The 19902-nt window shown below is 44.9% G+C and overlaps 1 protein-coding gene and 1 long non-coding RNA gene across 2 annotated transcripts in view; one reads left to right on the forward strand and one right to left on the reverse strand.

The window, feature by feature from the left end:
- LOC308188317 overlaps window positions 1-19902 on the forward strand; it is a 68914-nt gene that overhangs the window by 13039 nt on the left and 35973 nt on the right. The window lies entirely within an intron of this gene.
- The window catches only part of LOC308188312 (uncharacterized protein), a 111587-nt gene continuing 108525 nt past the window's right edge, over window positions 16841-19902 (reverse strand). Inside the window, exon 5 of the mRNA XM_080577183.1 lies at window positions 16841-17255. Within this exon, the coding sequence (XP_080433309.1) occupies window positions 17083-17255 (173 nt within the window). The 3' untranslated portion in view covers window positions 16841-17082. The remainder of the gene's footprint in view (window positions 17256-19902) is intronic.

Here is a 19902-nt window from a genome sequence, read left to right on the forward strand (position 1 = left end):
TGAGTATGAGCAATGAGAAGCACGTGGAAAAGCTGCAGAAATGGAGAAAAAAGCACAGTGTGTTTACAAACTAAAGCTGGCTCTGAAGAGAGGGGACCAGGGAGTTATACCGGGACAGCACAGAGCAGAACTGCTGTTGTCTTGGAAACTCAAAGAGAAAAATTAGCATACAGAAGGATTTTATTTTTCAGAGGTGATCTACAGACACGCATGCATGCACATGCACACACACACACTATATGTATATATATATTCATGTTCCTCTGCTGCTTTGCTGATGACTTTCTTGCCCAAAGCCAGTTGACATAAGAATTCATTGTGTCTAATATTAAAAGTGAGAATAGGAAAGAGAAGCTTTCTGTTCAGTGTAATGAGAACTGATCTTGTGCTAGCAATTCAGAGAAACAGCTATTACATATATAAATGAATTAAAGTTAGAGATAGCAACAGTTTAGTTTTCTGCTCCCCCCAGAGAAGAAAAGGAAGGAGACCTATGTTAGATTATGAAGATGGAGAGCTGTGGGCATAGTTTAAGGGCTCCCTCATGCATCAAACTGAATTTCGAAGACAGCCAGGAAGACTCGCTTCCCTCAAGTAGCTGCAATCACAGATATGATGGACATTAGTGATGGAGAAGGCTTGTGACCTTAGCTATGTCTTCCTGGTCAGTGAAGCAATTTTCCCTCAGCGGGAGGCTGAATGGAAGAAGGGACCTGCAGAAGACTCTGAAGCCATCTTTCAGCACATTGGAAGTACAGCCCCTTGCCAACAGGGACAAACTTGTTGCTGCCTGAGGCTGGGGTTGGTGACAGTATGTGTGTACACCAGTACATGCACAGTGAGGCACACTACTTGGACTGAAGGCAGCTTAAGCTCACATACCTCTTGTCCTCCTCATGTACAGCTGAAATGAGGTGATATGAAGAGGAACCAGTGGTGGACTTGGCCCCTCAGCTCAGCTTTATGAACCTCTGGTACAGCCTGCCAGAGGCAGGCCCTGGCACTGCGAGGAGGAAGACATACGGTCCATGTGAGAAAAGAATGCTGTCTCTTTTGGTTCTGTGACTTACTGAATGGGTAAGAAAACATGCTGGCCTCTCCCTTCTGAGCAAAAATGTATGTCCATTTTGTCTGCCCTCGCCAGAATCTTGGTGAAATAGATTTGTAATTTCCCTCTTGCCCTGTTGTGCACTGGTTTGGGAAGGCAGCCAGTAGCACAGATCCAGGCTCTGGCATATGCATGCACTCTTGCATGGGCAATGAATTCCTTTCATAAAGATTTATTTTACTGTTTCCCATGCCACCTCTCTTTGCCCACAGCTATACATTATCACAGCACCCATAACAACATGTAAGTAGCTCCTTTAATTACTAGCCTGTATTTGCTATCCCTCTTCCTAATGGCCTGGAATTCACACTCCCATCCTTACTGTTCCCATCTCCCCCACTATCAACAAGGAGCCACGTTGTGGTTTTGTCTGAATTAAGTCTTTTGGCACCCTGCACTGCTCTCCATGGGCATCTGTATCTGCCCTGGTCTATACGGCGTTGGTCTGTTAGGACCTGGAAATTCAGGGTCTACTTTGATAGTCCATAGCAGCTCCAGTGCTTGGTATGCCACTTAGCTGTGATCTCCTGTGTGACTCACAGGTTGGTTTTTTTTGGAGACACAGCTGTTCTCAAACTGCAGTCCTTTCCTGGCTAGCTGGTTGAAACAACTTCCAGCATTACGGTCACTTCCACCCCCTTGCTCCAGGTTAGGGCTTGTTTTCTCCTGAGCAGTCTGAGCCTGGCAGACTTTGCAGACAGGGATGTTGTGAAATGAGGAGGCCTGTTATCAGAAGGGAATATGCAGCCTGCTTGGAGTGTAATCTATCCTCAAAAAATAACTTGGCAGAAACAATGCAGTTGGTAGTTTGGAGCATATACGCTGGTGTCATGAGTAACACGGTCCTTGTGGCTGAGCCTCCCCTAGCGCCTCCCACCAAGAGATGCGAACGGAGGTTGCCCTTCTATTAATTTAAACCAGCAGCAGCCGGCTCTCCCTAAACCACTGCTGATATCTTTCTGACAGTCTCCTTATCTGGGAAGAAAGGCGCTGATAAAAGACACATTAAAGCAGTCTGTCATCAAACATAACTATCTTGCCACTGTAAGTCAAAGCCACTGATTTACTTGTGATCGTTTATGAAGGAGCATCAGCTGTCACAGGCATGACCTCAATAAGGAGTGGCTGTAATAACACTCGGGGCATGGTTAGTCCCTTTCAACAAAGGACACCGAAATATGTATTCAGAGTCTTGTGTGGGGGAAACCAAGGTGGTGTTGCCCTAAGGGCATCCCAGCAGTGAGGTAGCCGGGTTCACTCTCCAAACCGCTGCTCCTTTGCCCTGGCTGCTGCCTCTTGAACAGCTTGAGGAGCAGCCCTCCAACCAGCCAACACTGCAACAAATTGCATTATGTACCTAAGACTACTCTTTTTTTCTTTTCCATACCATTTTATCCCCAACTATTTTATACCAAAGGGCTATCATCATAATGACTACAAAATGAATGAGGAGATGGGGGATGTCTTGGCATCAACAATTTAGTACTGGGTTAGACAGCATTTTCATGTAGAGTTTGCCAATATGAATCCAGCCCACACCAGCAGGGACTGCAAATTTCTATCAAGTGCTGACTGGCTGTCAGCCGATAGGAAACGAACTCAGTCTCAGTCCAGTTCCTACTCAATCAGTGAAAGTCAGAAATACCTCCACTGCTGGAAACTGTCTCCCTCTTTCACTGGCAAGCCTGGCAGAGAGGCTAGAAACTGAACAAGCTGCAAGCTACTCTCTCATCTCTGGGGAAAATATCTGAGACATATTAACATCAGGAGCTGTAAGGAAAAAGCTTACCCAAGCATTGCTGGTATTAAACCTGCTCTGTGTTGATGCTTGTTGCTGTTACTTCAATACTTTTCACCAGCCTCATATTTAGCACAAGCACAAAGAGGTTCTCAAGAAGAAAGAGGAAAATTGCAGGTGGTGTTTCAATTGCAAAGGCACTAAAGGAGTAGTCTAGGCAGTTTTAACAGGTGAATAAGCTTTCACCCAAGAGCTTGAAGATGTCCCGAATGCAACAGCTTTGTATTCTGAAGCTGTGTCAAGGAGAGGCAGGACTGCTCAGATGTCACAGCCAGGCCTGCTTGGGAATTTTTCAGTTGCACTGATTTTATTGAAATAGTGCTAGCTCACTAAAAGCCAAAGTTTCTTGGTAGTTCTGATTAAACAGCAGTTAGGAAGGATTTTTCCAAATTAATAATTGAATTCCTATGCAGTGTGATTTTCTGTCTTCCCCTAAATGGAGACCACTAGCCAAAAGCTTTCTCGTGCTAGACACAATTTCACATCACAGAAATGCACACAAGGAACTGCGGCAGAAAAGGAGAAAAGAGCCAGATGAGAGCACTGACACTGTGCCACCCCATTGGCACAAAGACAGCTTGCTTTGCCTTTCACACCTGCACTGTTGCAATGGCCCTAAGAAACACAAGCTCATATTTCACCTGCATTTTCTCACCACATCCCTGTCTGTAGGAACAGGTCTGGAAGATCCCTCCAGACTTCCTTTCAGCATTGCTTTAGCTTCTAGTTTAGGAATTCTTGGAAAAATTCTTAGGAATTTTGGTACCTGTTCTGGCTTTATTTATTTATTTATTTTTTCACTGAATAATTTCTCACCAGATTCATCACTTTGACAAATGGAAAAGACAAGAATGGTGATAGATGGGTTCATTTGCCAACCAGTTTGAGATTGCATTAATTGTAGCATGATGCTTCAGAGTGCTGGTAAGAGTTGCTGCATCTATCCTGCAGCTAGGGGAGCCGAGGCACGGTCTTGTCCACAGCCATCAGAGACAGCAGAGCCGGGCCAGAATTCAGAACTCCTGGTACCTTGTGCACTGCACTAACTGCTCAGATGCTGCTTACTCACTGAGCTTACAGTCACATATCCTGCTTTCACTGCCGCTTTCGCATTCCTGTTGATCAGAGCTCTCCCTTTAGCTATGCCTTTCAAGTCTTAGAAGCTGTAATGAATATGTATCAACATTTCAAAGCCGTAGATCCTGTGGTGGTGAAACAGAAAGGGGACGGTAGAGACAGACACACATACGATCTAACTCATTTTTAAATGTCTGTAATTCATCCAAGAGCATTATCAATAATTACTAGAAGAAAGCGATAACTTGCATCATGAAAAATCCGTGCTTTGGCGAAAAGCTGGCAGAAGGCCTTACAGATATCTTACACATCCAAAACCTTTCCTGAGCATGCTAATCAGCTGGAGGTGTTGGGGGAAGGAGACCTGGCTGTCTGTTCACTGCTCTGGTGGCCTCGCCAGGGAACCCTGCTGTTCTGTCAGCGCTGTGCCTACGTCAGGCACTTCGTATCCTGCTGCAGACAAACTAGGTGGATGAATACTAGATCTAGACTTAGCCAGTAGTTATGGGATTTCAGGGGAGCTCTGTGGGAGCTGGATGCATTATTCTCTTAGTTCTCCCTTGAAAGTTCAAGCCTGGATGCTCACTGGATATCCTCTTGGAGTTTCGCCACTGCTTCCTCTCAACTGTGCTATGCTTGTGACAGGGCAATGGGCATCTCTGGTAATCTGTTACACCTTTTTTAAGATCTTTCCCCTTAAAGTGGTGTCTGCAGGTGGCAAAGCAGAGGAAATGGGTCCAGAAATGGTTTCAATTTGCAATCCCCAGCAGCTACCTCCCACCTGCAGACCAGAATCTCCAATATAGACAAAGCCAGGGAAGGGAGAACAGATGGGGGAAAGGGCACTCAGGGAAGGGAGACTGTGTTGGAACTTGAGTATCTTGATCATCTGAAGCCACTCACAGCTGCCCAGTTCCTGCACGTGATGCTACCAGAGCTGTGGCATTTGGATCTGCTTCCCTCTCTTCCCATCCATTCCCTTACTGCTTCCCTCAGTCCCATTTTTATGGGCTACCAAAACTTGCTTCAAGCACAGGGCCCTGAGAGGATTGGGGTTGGGATGTGAGGATGCTGTGCCACTTTGTAGACCTTTGTGTTATTCTGTGGAGGATGAACAAACCTCTCCCTCCTTCCCACCACAACACCATAACCCATGTGATGCACCCCTACTTTGGGGCAGGGGTGGCTCAGGGGCTGTGAGCCTTTGCTACAGCCCCCATCCTTCCTTCCTCCTGGGCTCACCAGCACCACGGTGGTGGCAGAGATGCTGGCACAGGTCCCATGGGGCATCCCTGAGGTCATATCAGACACTAGGCACAAAGACAGCTGGGGCCACATTGTCCTAAACCTAACAGCTAGTTCAGCCGTAGCTCATCAGTTTGAGATTTCAGCCACCTCCACAGCTAGGGCTGACCAAAATCTCGTTGCAGCACAGACAGTCACAGCATTTCAGTCACCTCTGGTAGAGACCTCTGTGCTGGGGTAAAAGTGAGGAACATTTGGCAGTTTCAGGTAATATAACAGCAGCTGCTGACTCTGTGGTGTGCGTCCCATGAAACCGCCAAACACCTGTACTCTGCAGTCGGCATCTAGTTAATTAATGGATAAAATTCAAGAGATTAGCTTTCTGCCTAAAGACCTATATTCTTCAAATCCTGCAGGTGCATCTGGCACCGCAACTGGGAGGAAACTATCTGGGCTGGCAGCCTCTGGGCCACAGGTATGGTAGAAGACCCTCTGGTCTGGAGCCACCTGCCTCGGTGGTCTGAGAGGGCAAGGATAGCTCTTGGTCCACTGGTGGACAAGCAGCTTTCCGACCATGCAAGGATGTTTAAAGAAGATAGCATCCTTTTCTTCTAGATGCTGTTGCTGGAGTCTTTATTTGAGCCTTGCCCATATGTTAGAAGACAGTCTTCTTATATACTTGGCATGATCTCATACTTTTATATGCACCTTAGGGGCTTGATAAACGCATTTCATTTAATCACAGAAACCAAATGTTTTTTAGTGGCCCTTGCTGTTTCTCGTGTCATAAATGGGTCATTTTGCGCCAGCCTGTAACTCAGGAGTCCATAAGCTATACAGACACTCTTTGTCTTAAGCCTTGAGGCATCAGTTCCCTTTCAAAACAGGACATTTTTCTCATTGACAAAGTGACCTCAAGTAAATGCACTCATATAGTTCAGATAAAAATGTTCCTCAGTTAGAAAGTGGGAGTTTACCACAGTGAGGATTTTCAGCAGGAAAACACCTCACTTTCTCTCTTACATAAATAAATAAATAAATAAATACATCAGAAAGGGTTGGGCCAACTCCATCTTCCCCCATCCTCAGCTTTCATTTCATTGTCCTTGTTCTGTGTGTCCCCCTGCACAGGAGCAGCATCTCATGGGAAACACAAATGCCCATCTTCTTTCAGCTCCTTCCCCCCCCCCCTACCATTTGTGCAGTGTGCTGTGCTCTCTTTGCATCTCAGGAAATGAAAACATGCAGAAATACATGTTTCCTATGAAGTGTGAAGTCCTTTGCAGATGATCAGTTGCTTGGACAGACTGGACTGGAAGCTCTACCCAGAAAACAGAAACCCAGGGTTTGTTATTTCAGCCCTAAAGTTGTGGCTCAAATACCACAATAAAGGCAGTGAAATTCTATGTGAAATTCGGTGTTAGAAAACCAGGCCAGAGCTCTGCCTGCTTCCTCTGCTTTGTAAGCGCAGTGGGTAATGGTTGGAGCTATAGATTGGCCAGTAAACGACTACTCAACTGGTATGTCATGGTACTGTCATTCCTGTATCCATTCCACAGAGCAGTATATGTAAGGTTATAATATTGTCTGCATAATCAGTGGGTGTTGCTGCTATTTTTTGCCTTAAGCATATGGTGGACAAACAACTTCTCCACTGTACATTTAAACCACTGTCATTGTTTCTATTCATCTATCCAGGATAAATTATATGGGGGAAGATGTGTAGGTGATGAAATTGCCCTCCATTTTTATCTTCTTTTTTTTTTTTAACTGACAAAGGAGAGACAACAGATGAGGTGTGTGTTGACACAGAGGTGGGTGGAAAGCATAAATAACTTGTGTCACAAGAAGTAAACCCTAAAAGCCAGCTTGGCTGTTTGGGGCTAGCGGCAGTCTGTGCGATAAGACGGTGTTCTTGTCTTCTTAAATCTTTCTATCTAGCCTTGCAATCTCTCAGCTATATTTTTTTGTGGGTTTCTTAAAAACAGAAACAAACAAAGATCCCATTTCACAGGGATTAGAGTTTCCATGGAGAGCTGTAGCCCTTGGCGCCTGTGGTAGGTTGCGGCCTGGCAGTAATGATAGCCCTTGCTTGGTCCCATCAGCCCTGAGACACCAGCGTACACACCAACGTGCACATGGAGGAACACACACATGCACACACAGACACCTTGTCCTTAATGGAGTTTTAAACATTAATTTTGGGCACATGGGAAGTGCCGGGTAACAACTCTGTAAGCAGGAGTTGACTGACCACAGATCAGGTACGTGATTTGAGGCGGCATGAACAAGGAAGGCCTTGGTGGCCTTGCCAGTCCGCCTGTGACGTCTGTGTCTCCACAGCGTGGTTATTCCTTGGCCTTTTCAGGAAAGTGACCAACAAGAAGGCCTTTGAGGACCAACAGTGCGAGCGTTTTTTCTGATGTGGAGGTTGACCACTAGAAAATTAGAAAAACACCCTCTTCAAACTTCCTGACGTTTCTTTCCCTGCCCTTTCTGCATCCTGATCTCCAAGGCCTCTGGCCAAAATGAGCCTGGACTAGAAGGATCAGCAGCTGAACAAAATCAGAAGGCTTTTAGAGATCTTGACTAGTTGTGACAAAAGAACAGGGATTTTGCAAGGAGCAGGGTGCAAGGGGAAGAGGAGAGGAGCTCAGATTGGCAGGAAGGAGGCTGAGGTGGAGACCCAGGGATGGGGAAGGAGAGGGACCGATGCAGGAGGTGGACAGGGTGGCCAGAAGGATGCAGCTCCTTGCTTTTCTAAAACCTTGGTTTGTCACACTCATGAATCAAAAGGAGTAAAGATTTCACAAAGAAGCACCACAAAGTTAAACATTACCTGGGCAACATTCATTAGGCTCTGTAGCACATCCACGCTAAAATATCATGTCCAGTTACGTGCTCGCCTGTGATTTTACTTATGTGGTAGGCTTTGTCTTGCAGCAGTCCAGGCAGACCTTGCTGCCTGTGCTGCAGACAGACGCCCTCCTTCTGAAAGACATTGAAGGCAAACGCTCAGCGCAGGTCTGCGGCTGACTTCTGCTGCAGCAATGGTCTCTGCTCACGTGAGAAGGGCACTCAAGTGAGAGGAAGGCCTCATGGTGTTATTTTGCCAGCTCTATAGCTCTAGCGTGTTGTAAAGCTAACCAAAATACTCTGTTAAAGTTTGGACACTCCTTTCTGGCCATGCTGTCTCCAGAGAGATTAAACAAGAGGCCAGCAGAGAAGGGATGGGGTGGTGTGGGAAGCAGAAAAGAGGCACTTGCTATTCAAGTCCAGATAATGAGAACTGGCAAAGTTTTTTCACATGTGCTGGCAGCACTGTTTGGAGGGAGCATGAGTGGGGTGCAGCCTCCCTGATATCAAGGGAGGGTGGCCAAACACAGAACCAGGCTGGGGGGATAGGAGAAAAACATGGTTTTACCCAGCCTCAGCTGAGTGTGAGATTTGTGGAACAAAGTGACTGAACCCATAATAGCAGACTAGTGATCAAATTAGCTGTACTGGGCTATGCTACGCTGTGCTGTGCTATTCTGTTCATTCCTCCTCTTCTCTATGTAGGATTTTCACAGCTGCAGCATTACTGAATTTACTCATTTTAGAAGATACGCGTATTATCCCCATGACACCTGTAGACTGTTGTTCTCCTGCTGTACTGGCTCTCTGCTTACTGGCATACCTCACTGCTGGTAGGAGGCAATGGGGACTCTGACAGAAGGGACAAAAGCCAGCTTGAGGCTTATTTTGAAGCACTGAGTGAATATCAGGAGGCATCATTTTGCAGCACAACAGCAGTATGTAACTCTTGCACTGCAGGCTAGGAGCGTGTACTGGGCAGCTGGAACAGCAGGAAAATTAAGACTTGATCTGTTCCTGTTTATGGCAAACGGGATTTCAGTCATTGCCTTCAGATGGAGCAGGACTGGGACCTGAGAACAGAGTCAGCCTGGCAGCTTGTTGTTTGCCTACTGACCTCATGCCAGTATCGTCTGCGCTGGTGCAGGGGACTGCAGAAGCCCGGTTGGAGGCAGGGGGGAATAATTAGCAGCGCTTATTAAAAGCTCTGGCGATTATTCATTACTGCTGCTGCTGTTGGCCACCCTGTTTCTACAGCGTGAGCTCTGAGGTAGGAGGCGGGGGGAGGGGGAAGGAGAAGCAAATGGGGGCCTTCTTCACCCTGGTGTTGCAGCGGACGTCTCTTTTCCAGAAGACGGATGTTGCGCGCTGAGTACCTCTCCAGAGAGCTAATGGCCGACATGGCATTATTACCAGCCTGCAATGAGCTCCATTTTTTTTTTTATGATAGTAATTTGTTACACCGGTTTGCCACACGCCCGCTGCTTCCTTGTTAATCCAATAATCTATATGAGAAAAGCAATTTGACATTCCTCCTTCCCATCTGCCACCCATCACCCAATCTATATCTTAACTATCAGTGATTTATTAATGGTGTCTGCATTAAGCACATCTCCGCTTCATTGGCGCCCCCATTCCCTCCCTCCTCTCTGGATACATTTAGAGAGCAGAGTCAGCATGGAGATGAAAAGCAGCAACAAAAGCAGCCAAGCCAGGGGACTTTGGGTGCTTAGGTCAAATAATCCACGTGCTCCCAAGTGAGGGCATCTAACAGCCCGAAACCCCTTCACCTGAGACTCAAGTGCACGCTCAGCCCTGCCGCTCCTCCCGATACCTGGCACACTAGGAAATGTAGGAAAATACCACGTTTGTGTCTATACTCCCTTTGCCAGCATCAGTTCCATCCAGCATGGGTCAGTGGTCAGGGGCTGTTAGGATGGCCGTCTGCTTTTGATGGGGCTCAGTCCGGTGGTTGTTGGACAATGCTTCAACAAGGTGAAACAACCACATCCGTGAACTGCAACAATAAAGAAGCGTGGTATCCAGGATCCTGGGTTCCTCGAAGTCTGAAAAGGGTGAGTTTGTTAGCCTTTCTGTCAGTGGCAGGATGAACAGCACATCCTTTGTGCCAGCAGCTATTTCCATGACACTTGTAAGAATACCGTACCTTCAATACCACATCCTTCAGCAGGGATGGTTTGAGATCGGCCAATGAGCTCAAAAGCTATCGGAGGTGAAGGGCATCTGAGAGGCTAACGTACACGCACATGGACACACGCGCTCCTGTGTGCTCACAAAAGCCTCGTTTCCTTAGAAACCCAGCTAAAATCTACTGCCAATATTTCAGCCTGCTTGCCAGTATCAGTAAGGAGCTCAGGGAGCACTTGAGTTCTGCAAAATGAAATTCTCTTTTCCTTTCGAAGGAATTCTCTGCTTGAGATTAGATTTGGGAAGCGCTGATTCTTGCACTGCTTGAAGCTTGCACTGCTCTACCTGTGCGGGTCGTGGGACTGGCATTCCCAGTCATTCACCTTTCGTTCTCAAAATTCAGCTAATGTCCTTGCGTATGCCGGCTGGGCGTTGCAAACAGGTTTCATCGATTCAATTATTCCCCATACAGCAATCTCATACACGCTTACCATACAGCTCTGCATCTTGCAGTGTTTCCTTGTATGCAAAAAGCATGCTTAATGACTTTTAATTTTAATTTTCCTATGGGAAAAACAAAAAAGAACATTCAAGTGTACATCAAAGTTTGCCATGCACATCTTTCCTGTTGTACTACTGGAGATTTAAGGGTGTAGAGTGTAATAGGCAGATCTTCAGTGTTACATAATTTAACATGACCAGATTTTGTCATGTTAAAATCTCTGCTATACAGAAAGTTCATACCGCTGGTTGGATACAACAGGGGGTGTGGGCATTGTGGCAGAAGATATCTTTATTTCATTTTTGCCAACAGCTTTTTTTAAAGGGACTTCATTCATTTGGAACAGCCTAGCAGGACCTTTTCTGTAGTTATTATTACTTTTAAATTCCAGGAAAAAAAAAAAAAAAGACATTAAAGAACAAAGTGCTGTAAGGAGAGCCAGATTCCCAGGGAACAATGGCAATGTGAAAATGAACCATTTATAAGCAAAATTGAAACGGAGTTCAGTGCTTTCTGCAGCCTGACTGAAAAGGATGCAAAGACTGGGTCCAGATGTGGAGAGGCAGGGGATGAAAAATGCTGGGTGCAACCAGCACTGCCCAGTTGTCTTCTGAGGTGCCTGGCGCAACCTGGATGGCTCCTGCACAGACTGGGTCCTGGCACAAGAAGGGTAGATGGGGAAAATTTAGATTCATATGGGTCTGTGGTGACTGAATTGGAGGTCCCACAAGCTGTTCCCAGCTAGCCTTGCAGTCTTGCTATACTGAGCAGTGTTTCATTTACTTTTTTTTGGGTTTTTGCCCCTTGGTCACTGGTGAACTGTGGTTGAGATGCTGCTCTTACTGCTCACCTCCCCAGCCACTTTCAGTGCCTCAGGATGCCAGTCTTAATACTGCTGAAGACTCCCAAGGTGAAAATTGTTGCTTATCCCTTCCCTCAAGGCTGAGATTTTCATTGGAGATTTAGGGAATGAGTTAAACCACATTTAACAGATGTCAGTATCATTTGGACTAATAACTCTTTTAGGCATATTGAAAAATCTTGGGATAAACAGACTGGGAAGAACTTGGCTCTAGACACATTTTTAAGAACTGGGTCATTTGGTTTGGGGTTTTTCTTTTTTTTTTTTTTTTTTTTTTCTTTTTTTTCCCACTGTTAGATGTGTCTGTACGGTGTTAATAGACCCTGAGGAAGTTTCAGGTTTTAGCGTGCCACTGTGCAATGACTGTACTGAATGTCCCAAGTGCCATCCCTGATTCAAAGAGCATAGCACACAATTCAGAATGAGACAAAAAGAAATGTTTTTGGTAAACAGTCTCTTCATAATCATGAAATCAGTCATGGCCATACAGTAATTACATCTAAATCTGCTGAATAGCCAAAAAAGTGTTTTATTTCCCCCCTTCCAAGCTTCCTAAACTAGAAGCTGATGAGGAAGGGCCCATATTAACACAGCCGTCTGCTCCAGGCATCCACCCACACTGATGGAGAGACAGACTTTATCCCTGCCTCTGCCTCATTGGCTTGAAATTATATTTCAACCCTAGATATTCTGGGGTAAATCTCTTTTATTCACTCCTGCTGGCGCTGCTCCACTTTCCTATAACATATTTAAATCCTTTTTGTGCTGGATTTCTAAAGAGGTTGGCTACATGCACTGCATGTGTAGTACAAAGCAGAACGATGTGAAGATTGACCTTAAATTGCATAAGAACCTCTACAGCAGAGGAGGTAGACCTAAAATGGGGAGACCTGAGTATTTCATAGTCCCCTCAGATGGCAAATGCTGTCCATCTGTGCTTTGTGTGTTTTAGCACTGCACTGCTGAATAAAGCAATGTCTGCCTCCAGTCATTTATTCCCATCATTTGTTTCTGTTAAACTTACTGAAAATGAAAAGGAAACATTTCCTTTTGAACTGAATGAAATGTTTTCTTTGAGCCAAAATAAGAAAAAAAAAAAAAGAGTTTGTTTGTTTGTTTGTTCATTGATTTGGCAAAGAAAGTCCCCTAAGCATTTGAATTTTGGCTCAGATCACAGTTACTACAATGTTTTGTCTTTATCTTGTTCATCTGTCAAACAGCAACAATAGTTCTCTACATAGGCATGGTGGAAACGTGATGCAATGGCTCAGGGTACCGAAAGATAGATAAAGGAGGGTGAGGTTGCGTGGTAGGATGGTTATGGCTATTCAGACGTGGGGTGTGTGGGACACAAAGGTGTCAGTTCAGCTGAAGAGAGTAAGGCTGGGTTGTGTGGAAGCAGAGTGCATGAGCAAATCTGCTCCTCTCCCTTCTCTTCCCCAGAGTCGTTGCTTGTAGTCCCTGCTGCTCTCCCTTCTGGGAACACAAATATTTTGAGAACTGCACGATGCTGGCTTCTCCAGCTCACTTCCTCCGCATGAGAAGAACAAAACCCCAGAAAAAAAAGACAACACAGGAATAATCCTGGAAACCATTTTCATAAAGGGTCCTATAGGCAAAGATGGGAAGCATATCTTTGGTTTATGATCCTGAAAAAATGTATTGTACATTGTAGTAGGAAGAAACTGTATATATGCTTCGGGCATTCCCTCAGGCTGCTGTGCCTTAATGGCACAATGTTAAAGAAAGCTAATGCAAGAAAAAAAAAACACAACAGAGGATATGGAGAGCAGGGAGGGAGCTCAGGCTGAAGTTAGATCCTCATTTCATGTATCCCCTCCTACTCCAGATAACACCAGTTTGCTTCATCGGTAACTCTTACAAATTGAGGCTTTTGATAAACCATTGTCTCAGAACCTGGGGTTACCCAGGATTTTTCCTCTACCAGCATAGCTCTTTAGCAAATACTGCAAAGAAATGACTTTAACCTTTATATCATCATCTACATCTACGGCCTTATGTTAGGAAAAAAATAAAAAGTCAGCATTTTGCATTGTAAGACTGTCTGGTGCCGAGTCTTTCATGAGTTGCATAGGGGCCAGGTGATGGATTATTTGCCCTTGCTACTGTATGTTGAAGAGCTCATTTGGCAGTACCATAGGAAGAAAGATTTCGTTAATGGCTGCAGAGAACACAAGTGAAAGCTGAGAATTACTGGGGGGGGAGCGTGGTGAATGAGAGGAAGAAGGTTGATGTCATGGTATTTGTAGCTTTGTAGATCTCTGCAATAACCTTTTCAGCTACAAAGTTATTTTCTCCTGGTAATCTGCTTCTGTTTTGTTTTGCTTGCTTGTTTGTTTGTTTGTTTTCTTTTTTTCCCAAGGAATACTAAGCATGCATGAAATTCTTATCAAAAAAATCAAATGTGAAATAGCAATGCTGGAAGGATAATGGTGTGACAACAGCCAAGCATAAGGTGTCTGAAACTTTTTTCAGTGGAAGATATTACTGTAATCATATAATTAATATTTTCCTTTATATTTTCTTAAGACAAATAGAAGAAACAGAAAAATCGTAAAAAGGTATTTACCCGTTTGTACTGAAAATGTTTTGTGCTTGATGAAAGCTCTTAGTTTTACAGTGAGCCTTTAGGAAACAAACAAACAACAACAACAACAAAACAACAACTAGCAATTCATATTTTAGGAAGAAAAATACAGAGAAAAAAATAATAGTTTCTGACTAGCTTTAGTTATCATGTATTTTTTTTATTAAAACCTCCATCTCTTTGCATTCCTGCTGCTTATTTGACAGTCTCTGCTTGTCTTTCCTGTATTCACTCGTCATCGTTTCACAATCTCTTTTTGTACTCTACACTTCCTCTTTTTAATTGGAATTTTCTTCTTTCCAAGTCCTTCACCCTTTTTGTTTCAGAACTCTTAGATGGTAGATGATCATAATAATATCCGAGTTAGAGCTGAACTTTAGACCCATGGTATAGCTGAATTGTTTTGAGATAGCTAAAAAATATTAACAGAAAAAAGGTAGACAGAAGACATAAAAGAATATTTTTGACCTGATTTGTAGAAGCAGAAAGGAGATGCAACAGCTTCAGCTAAAATAGAGTTCACATTTCTCTTCTGTTAGAGCTAATAAAGACTAAGATTTGTTAGATGGGAGAAGATATCTATTATTGATAAATATATCTACTTATGTATTTATATTTTTAAAATGAACACTTCCCATTCCAATTCTCTTCTTGCCCAAAAATATGTCATCCAAACAACTTGAAAGATGACTGAATCAGTGAATAATGGAGGTGGGAACAGACCCCTGGAAGTCTCTCGTCCCACCTGCTCAAAGCAGGGCCAGTCAGACCAGGTTGCTCAAGGCTCCATCCAGGGAAATTTTGAATATCTCCATGGAGGGAGATTACACCACTTCTCTTTGTGCACCTGCTCTGATCTATTGCAAAAAGCAGAAGACAGCTCGGTTTGCAAATGTTGTTGAGGTGGGAAGACTGAAGCTGCATTGGGCAAAGCCTTGGCCTCTCATTTTTTTGCGTCGTGCCCATGCTCTCTCCATCCATCAGCTTGAAGCAAATTGGAGAGGCAGTTCTAGTTTCTACCTCTCTTCACTACATAACTGTAATTCAGGCTTCAGTGAAACACATTCAGCCTGCTCAAGTGATCCAGTGCAACAGCCTCCAGGAAGAGAGAAAGAGATGAAGAAATACTCTGGTTCAACCTGTCAGAGGTAGTCCAGAAAGCTGGACTATAAGGGACTCATACTACTAGAAAGTGGCATAAGGCAAAGGAGAGATAAAGGGAGAAAAGACCTTTTGGCCTTTTCATGCTTTTTGTGGGCCAGGAAGAATAGCTGCACCCAGGAAGGACGGATGGTTGGGATACTAGCATCAGACAACCTTGCTCCCCTCACCTTGGGAGTGCAAGCCCTTGGGCTCTTTCCCTTTTGGAAGGCCACGAGCAAATAAGATCAGTCTTTTATGATGCACTAGAAACTCATACACCACTCTGTAGAAACACAGGCTCTCAGGGGGTGGATGTGCAGCTGCCCATGAAGCAGTGTGTTTTGCTGTGTCCGGCAGAAGACAGTGAAACCAGAAGTCTTGCCCCATGGCTGGCCCCAGCACTTGTGGGCACCTAGAGCAACCTCCATCAAGCCAAGGGCCCTCCAAACGTGTGAACCTTCAGGATGAAGGCACAGCTGAGACAGCCTTACAACACAGACATCTGTAGCTTCTTCTTTAACTCCAAGTGGAATAACCTCAGTGTATTATGGGAAAAAAAAATGGCCTTGTCAAAGTGCAGCAATCGAGAAGAGAATTAACAGTCCAGCCATCTTCTTTTGTGATAGGATTTATGTCTACTCTTTAAATCAGGAGTAATAACCAAATTATGTATATTGAAAATGGTGGGGTCTAGAAGTATATGAAACATTTGAAATGAAACCTGAAATGGACTGAAATTTGACTGGCTTCAGCTGTCACTACAAGCGTAAAACTCAGGTAGGGCTCATTAAGAAGTTCACCTGACCTTTTTGACTGAACCCAAGACCGATTTTCTGTCTAATCCATACAGAACATCTTCTTTCTTTCTTTCTTCATTTTTTTCCCCTTTTTATTTTCCCACTAAATGAAATCTCACTGATTATGACTAGAAGCTCCTAAGTTTGCTCAGACCCAAAGTACAAAGCTAGTTCAAAATACAGGAAGCATGTACCCATGAAAATGGGAATATTTGAGTTCTGAATCCGTAAGATCAGAGCAGCAGGAATTTGCACTTTGCTGAAGCTGCCTGAGCCAGAGTGCTCTGAAAAGATGAGCATTAAATCCTGATGAATAGAGAAGGATGAAGAGGCCCTGGCTTTGGCCTTGATCTTAGGCAAAGATGGTTTGCTTTCTTAAATGCTTTTGCAATGCAGATGAATCCTATCAACTAAATATTTTGGTAAAGACTGATGTGAAATACACTAGAAATGGGTAAATTGGTGCATAGGAGAAAGATGAGAAAAAACGTCTTTCATGCTTAGCTGTTGAGTAGAAAAATAGTATGTCTAGGAGAGATCTAACTCCACAGAATGACTAGTTTAGTCAGGACTAGTCATCTTAGTAGAAGTCTAAGCAGTGCTATTCATGATCTGCCATAAAGCATTCAGGCTCACCCTAGGGAGTGGTGAAGACATCAAGAAATTGCATTGCTAAGCTGAAGATAAAGGCAGAAAACATGCATCACCCTTGCTAGGGAGTGTAGGTAAAGCACGTGCAAGACTGCTCACATTTGGGGAGTTACAGAAACAAGCAGAAAGAGAAGGACAAGTCTTACGTTTATTTTTTCCCCTTTTCTAAAAATGGATAGAATTTATACATTCTCTAGTACAAAGTATTTACCGCAGAAGCTTCAGCATTGCATCCTGCCGCTCCCTCTGCCATACCATGGTTCAGGTTGAAGTTCCCTGCTTAGTTCTTATGAATTCTTCTGGAACGGGACAGTACTGGAAAATGGAGCTGGGACATAGTGGCATTGATATGTCTGCTTCTTGTCACCATCAGTTTGTCCTGAGAAAGATTCATAGGAAAGAGATGCATGCAGTGCTGACTGAAGACACCCATTGCAAAAATAATGGACAGCAGCAAGTCCTGTCAGAAACAAAACAAAAACAAAATAAAAAAACCCAACAAGAACAAAAAGGGAGGAATAAAGAGTGAGAAAGAAATGGACCTGTCGAAGATTCAATTCTGAAGGCTGGAAAGATCCACCTGTATCATCTTGCCTGATCTCCTTCCCAACATCAGGCAAGAAGCTACATCCCACAGCCCCCCTTCCTGATACAGAATATGCATTAGAACAAAAGGGTGTGATTTTAAAGGTCTGTATCATCCAGTTTAGCACTGGCTTGGTGCTGACAATCCCTAGCTCTGGCTCTATCATCACAGATAAGGGACAGGACTGTACTGCAAACTAATGTGACGTACTGATCTACTACATTACCTCATCCTCTCAAGGGATTAGAGCAAAGAGCTAAGTCACAGTGGTCTCCTAGCACACTTCAGTACCTAATTCTGGGTTGGTCTCAGGAGCCCCTTGCAACTCATAAAAAAATTCAACTGTCTCATATGCTTTGGAATAATGCACTGGCTCTGTCTTTGCCTGTAATGTGGAAAGTTATGAATGCTTTGAAGGCGGTAGAACAGGGATGTGGACACAAGCATAGAAAGGTTGTTTTCAGTACCCTGGGCAAAGGTTTTCTTACTGTAAGCTGCTGCTCCCCCTGGTTTGAGTCGTGTATGCCTGCCAAATGGTATGGGTGTCAGCCATCCAGCACTTGCTGATTCTTCTGGTCCTGCTGTAATTCAGTCAGGGAGGTGCTCTTTCTCCTGCCCCAGGGGCAAAGCGTTCACTCTGGAGTGAAGAAGAATAATGCTGGCTCTTCTCTTGCTTGCACCCTGCCTCCATTTCCCTCCTGCTGCTACTGAACCCTCTGACCCTTTCACAGGCAGCTCAGCAGCCTGCTCCACCTTTTATTGAATTGAATTGCAAATCTGAGAAGGCCGCAGTGGGAGCAAGCCATCCATTTCAATTCCGTGTCCCTGTTCTCCCTCCCATGGGACCAGGGCAGACCCTGAGGAAATGCAGCCAGCCTTTGTTGAACGGGTCCTCTGATGAGATTAACTCCTTGTTTAGTAAGAAGTCAGTCATACGATCCCAGCTGTGTTTGGTCCAGCCAAGGCTCAGTCATAAGATGGAACAAAATTTCTGGAGCTCTGCATACCCTAAGCGACTCACGGGCAGTGTCTCACATTTTCAGCAGTGTTAATGGAGTAGTAGACTTGCAAAGCCTGACTCACCATCTCTGCCACCCATTAGGAAAAACGAAGCAATAGCAGAGATCCAAGTTAAACAGGACAATCTACCTACCTACTGTATGACAAGAACAATTCTGACACGAGCACCCTTCAGCAAATTGCCTTTCTGCTGAGGAACCATGGAAGATAGATGACCAACAGGAGGAGCACCATGACCTGCAGCACATGCTGCAGGGAATTACAGTGCCCTGATCCTGAGGAAACGAGCACAGGCTACAGTCCCAGGGCCTGTGTCTTTACCTAGGGTGACTAATTCCCCCCCCCGACTGCCAGAGGTGAGGGGTCAGAGGGAGAGGTCAGAGTAGGTCACAGGTCAGTGGAGAGAATACAAATCAAAAAGAAACCCTTGGCCTTTCAGCTTCGTTGTATTAGCGGTCGGATCTATCTTTGTGGTTTTTTTTGTGTGTTTTTTTTTTTTTTTTTTTTTTTTAGCTCCAGTCTTGCAGCAAACTGCTTTCCTCTGAGCACCTGCAGAAAAGCAGTTCAGAAGATGGCAGCCACAATCACAAGGCTGATGCTCGACACCTCTTTGTGGTGACCCTGTGACAACAGGATTTCACTGCCAGGCTCCCTGGGGCTGCCCTCACCGCCGTTGGCTTCAGTGACAAAGCTCCTAGCCTTCTGGAGCCGTGCAAGGCTTGCAATGAATTGCAGCATGTCATTGCAGCTGGAAGCTCAGACAAAGCTTTCCTCTGTGGTGTGCTGGGTGGCACATTGGCCCTTGTGTGGCCTGCTCGGTGCCCTGCGTTCGCCTTGCGTAAGCCACCAATGCCCCCTTCAGCGTGCTGTGGTTATGGTGTTACTTGAGACCGTTCCCTTTCCCCCTTCCTGGGCTCCCAAGGGTGCTCATTACTGACTCAGGGATGGGGTGTGGAGAACACAGGGAGAAGGAATTACCTCCTCGCTTTCTGTCTCGGCCTTTGTGTGTCTATGTGTGTTTGTTTTTCTTTCAGTGACGACAGCAAATAAGCCTGCAATCCTGTTTCAAAATTAGGAGGTTTTCTTTCTTTTTTATTTTTATTTTTTTGACGTTTGGAAGGTCTTTCTCAAGCAGAACCCTTTCAATCTCAGGTTCTCCTGTGTCACCCCTGCAGCCCGTGTTATTGCTTTCAAGACAGCAATAGCCCCATTTTGCAGAAGATTTGGAGTCCTTAAAATCAAGTTTGTTTCCGAAACAGAGAACTGAAAGGAGCCTTCTGGCTATTTCTTGAGACAGAGTGCTTTCATCTCCAGGTGACAGTAGCCCAGTGGGACTGGCATGCCCTGATGGCATGGAAGTACCAGGTAACGCGGAGTCAGGCCCTGAACTTCTGCTCCTCTGTGTAGGTGGCTGCTCCCTGGTCACTGCACTCGTGGCAGGCGCTGGCTGGAAGCTGCAAGGAGAGAATGTGCTGCCTCATTTTGCTTTTCTCGGTAGCAT

The sequence above is a fragment of the Anser brachyrhynchus genome (genome assembly GCF_964034855.1).
Source record: "Anser brachyrhynchus genome assembly, chromosome: 1".
Classification (NCBI taxonomy): Eukaryota; Metazoa; Chordata; class Aves; order Anseriformes; family Anatidae; genus Anser; species Anser brachyrhynchus.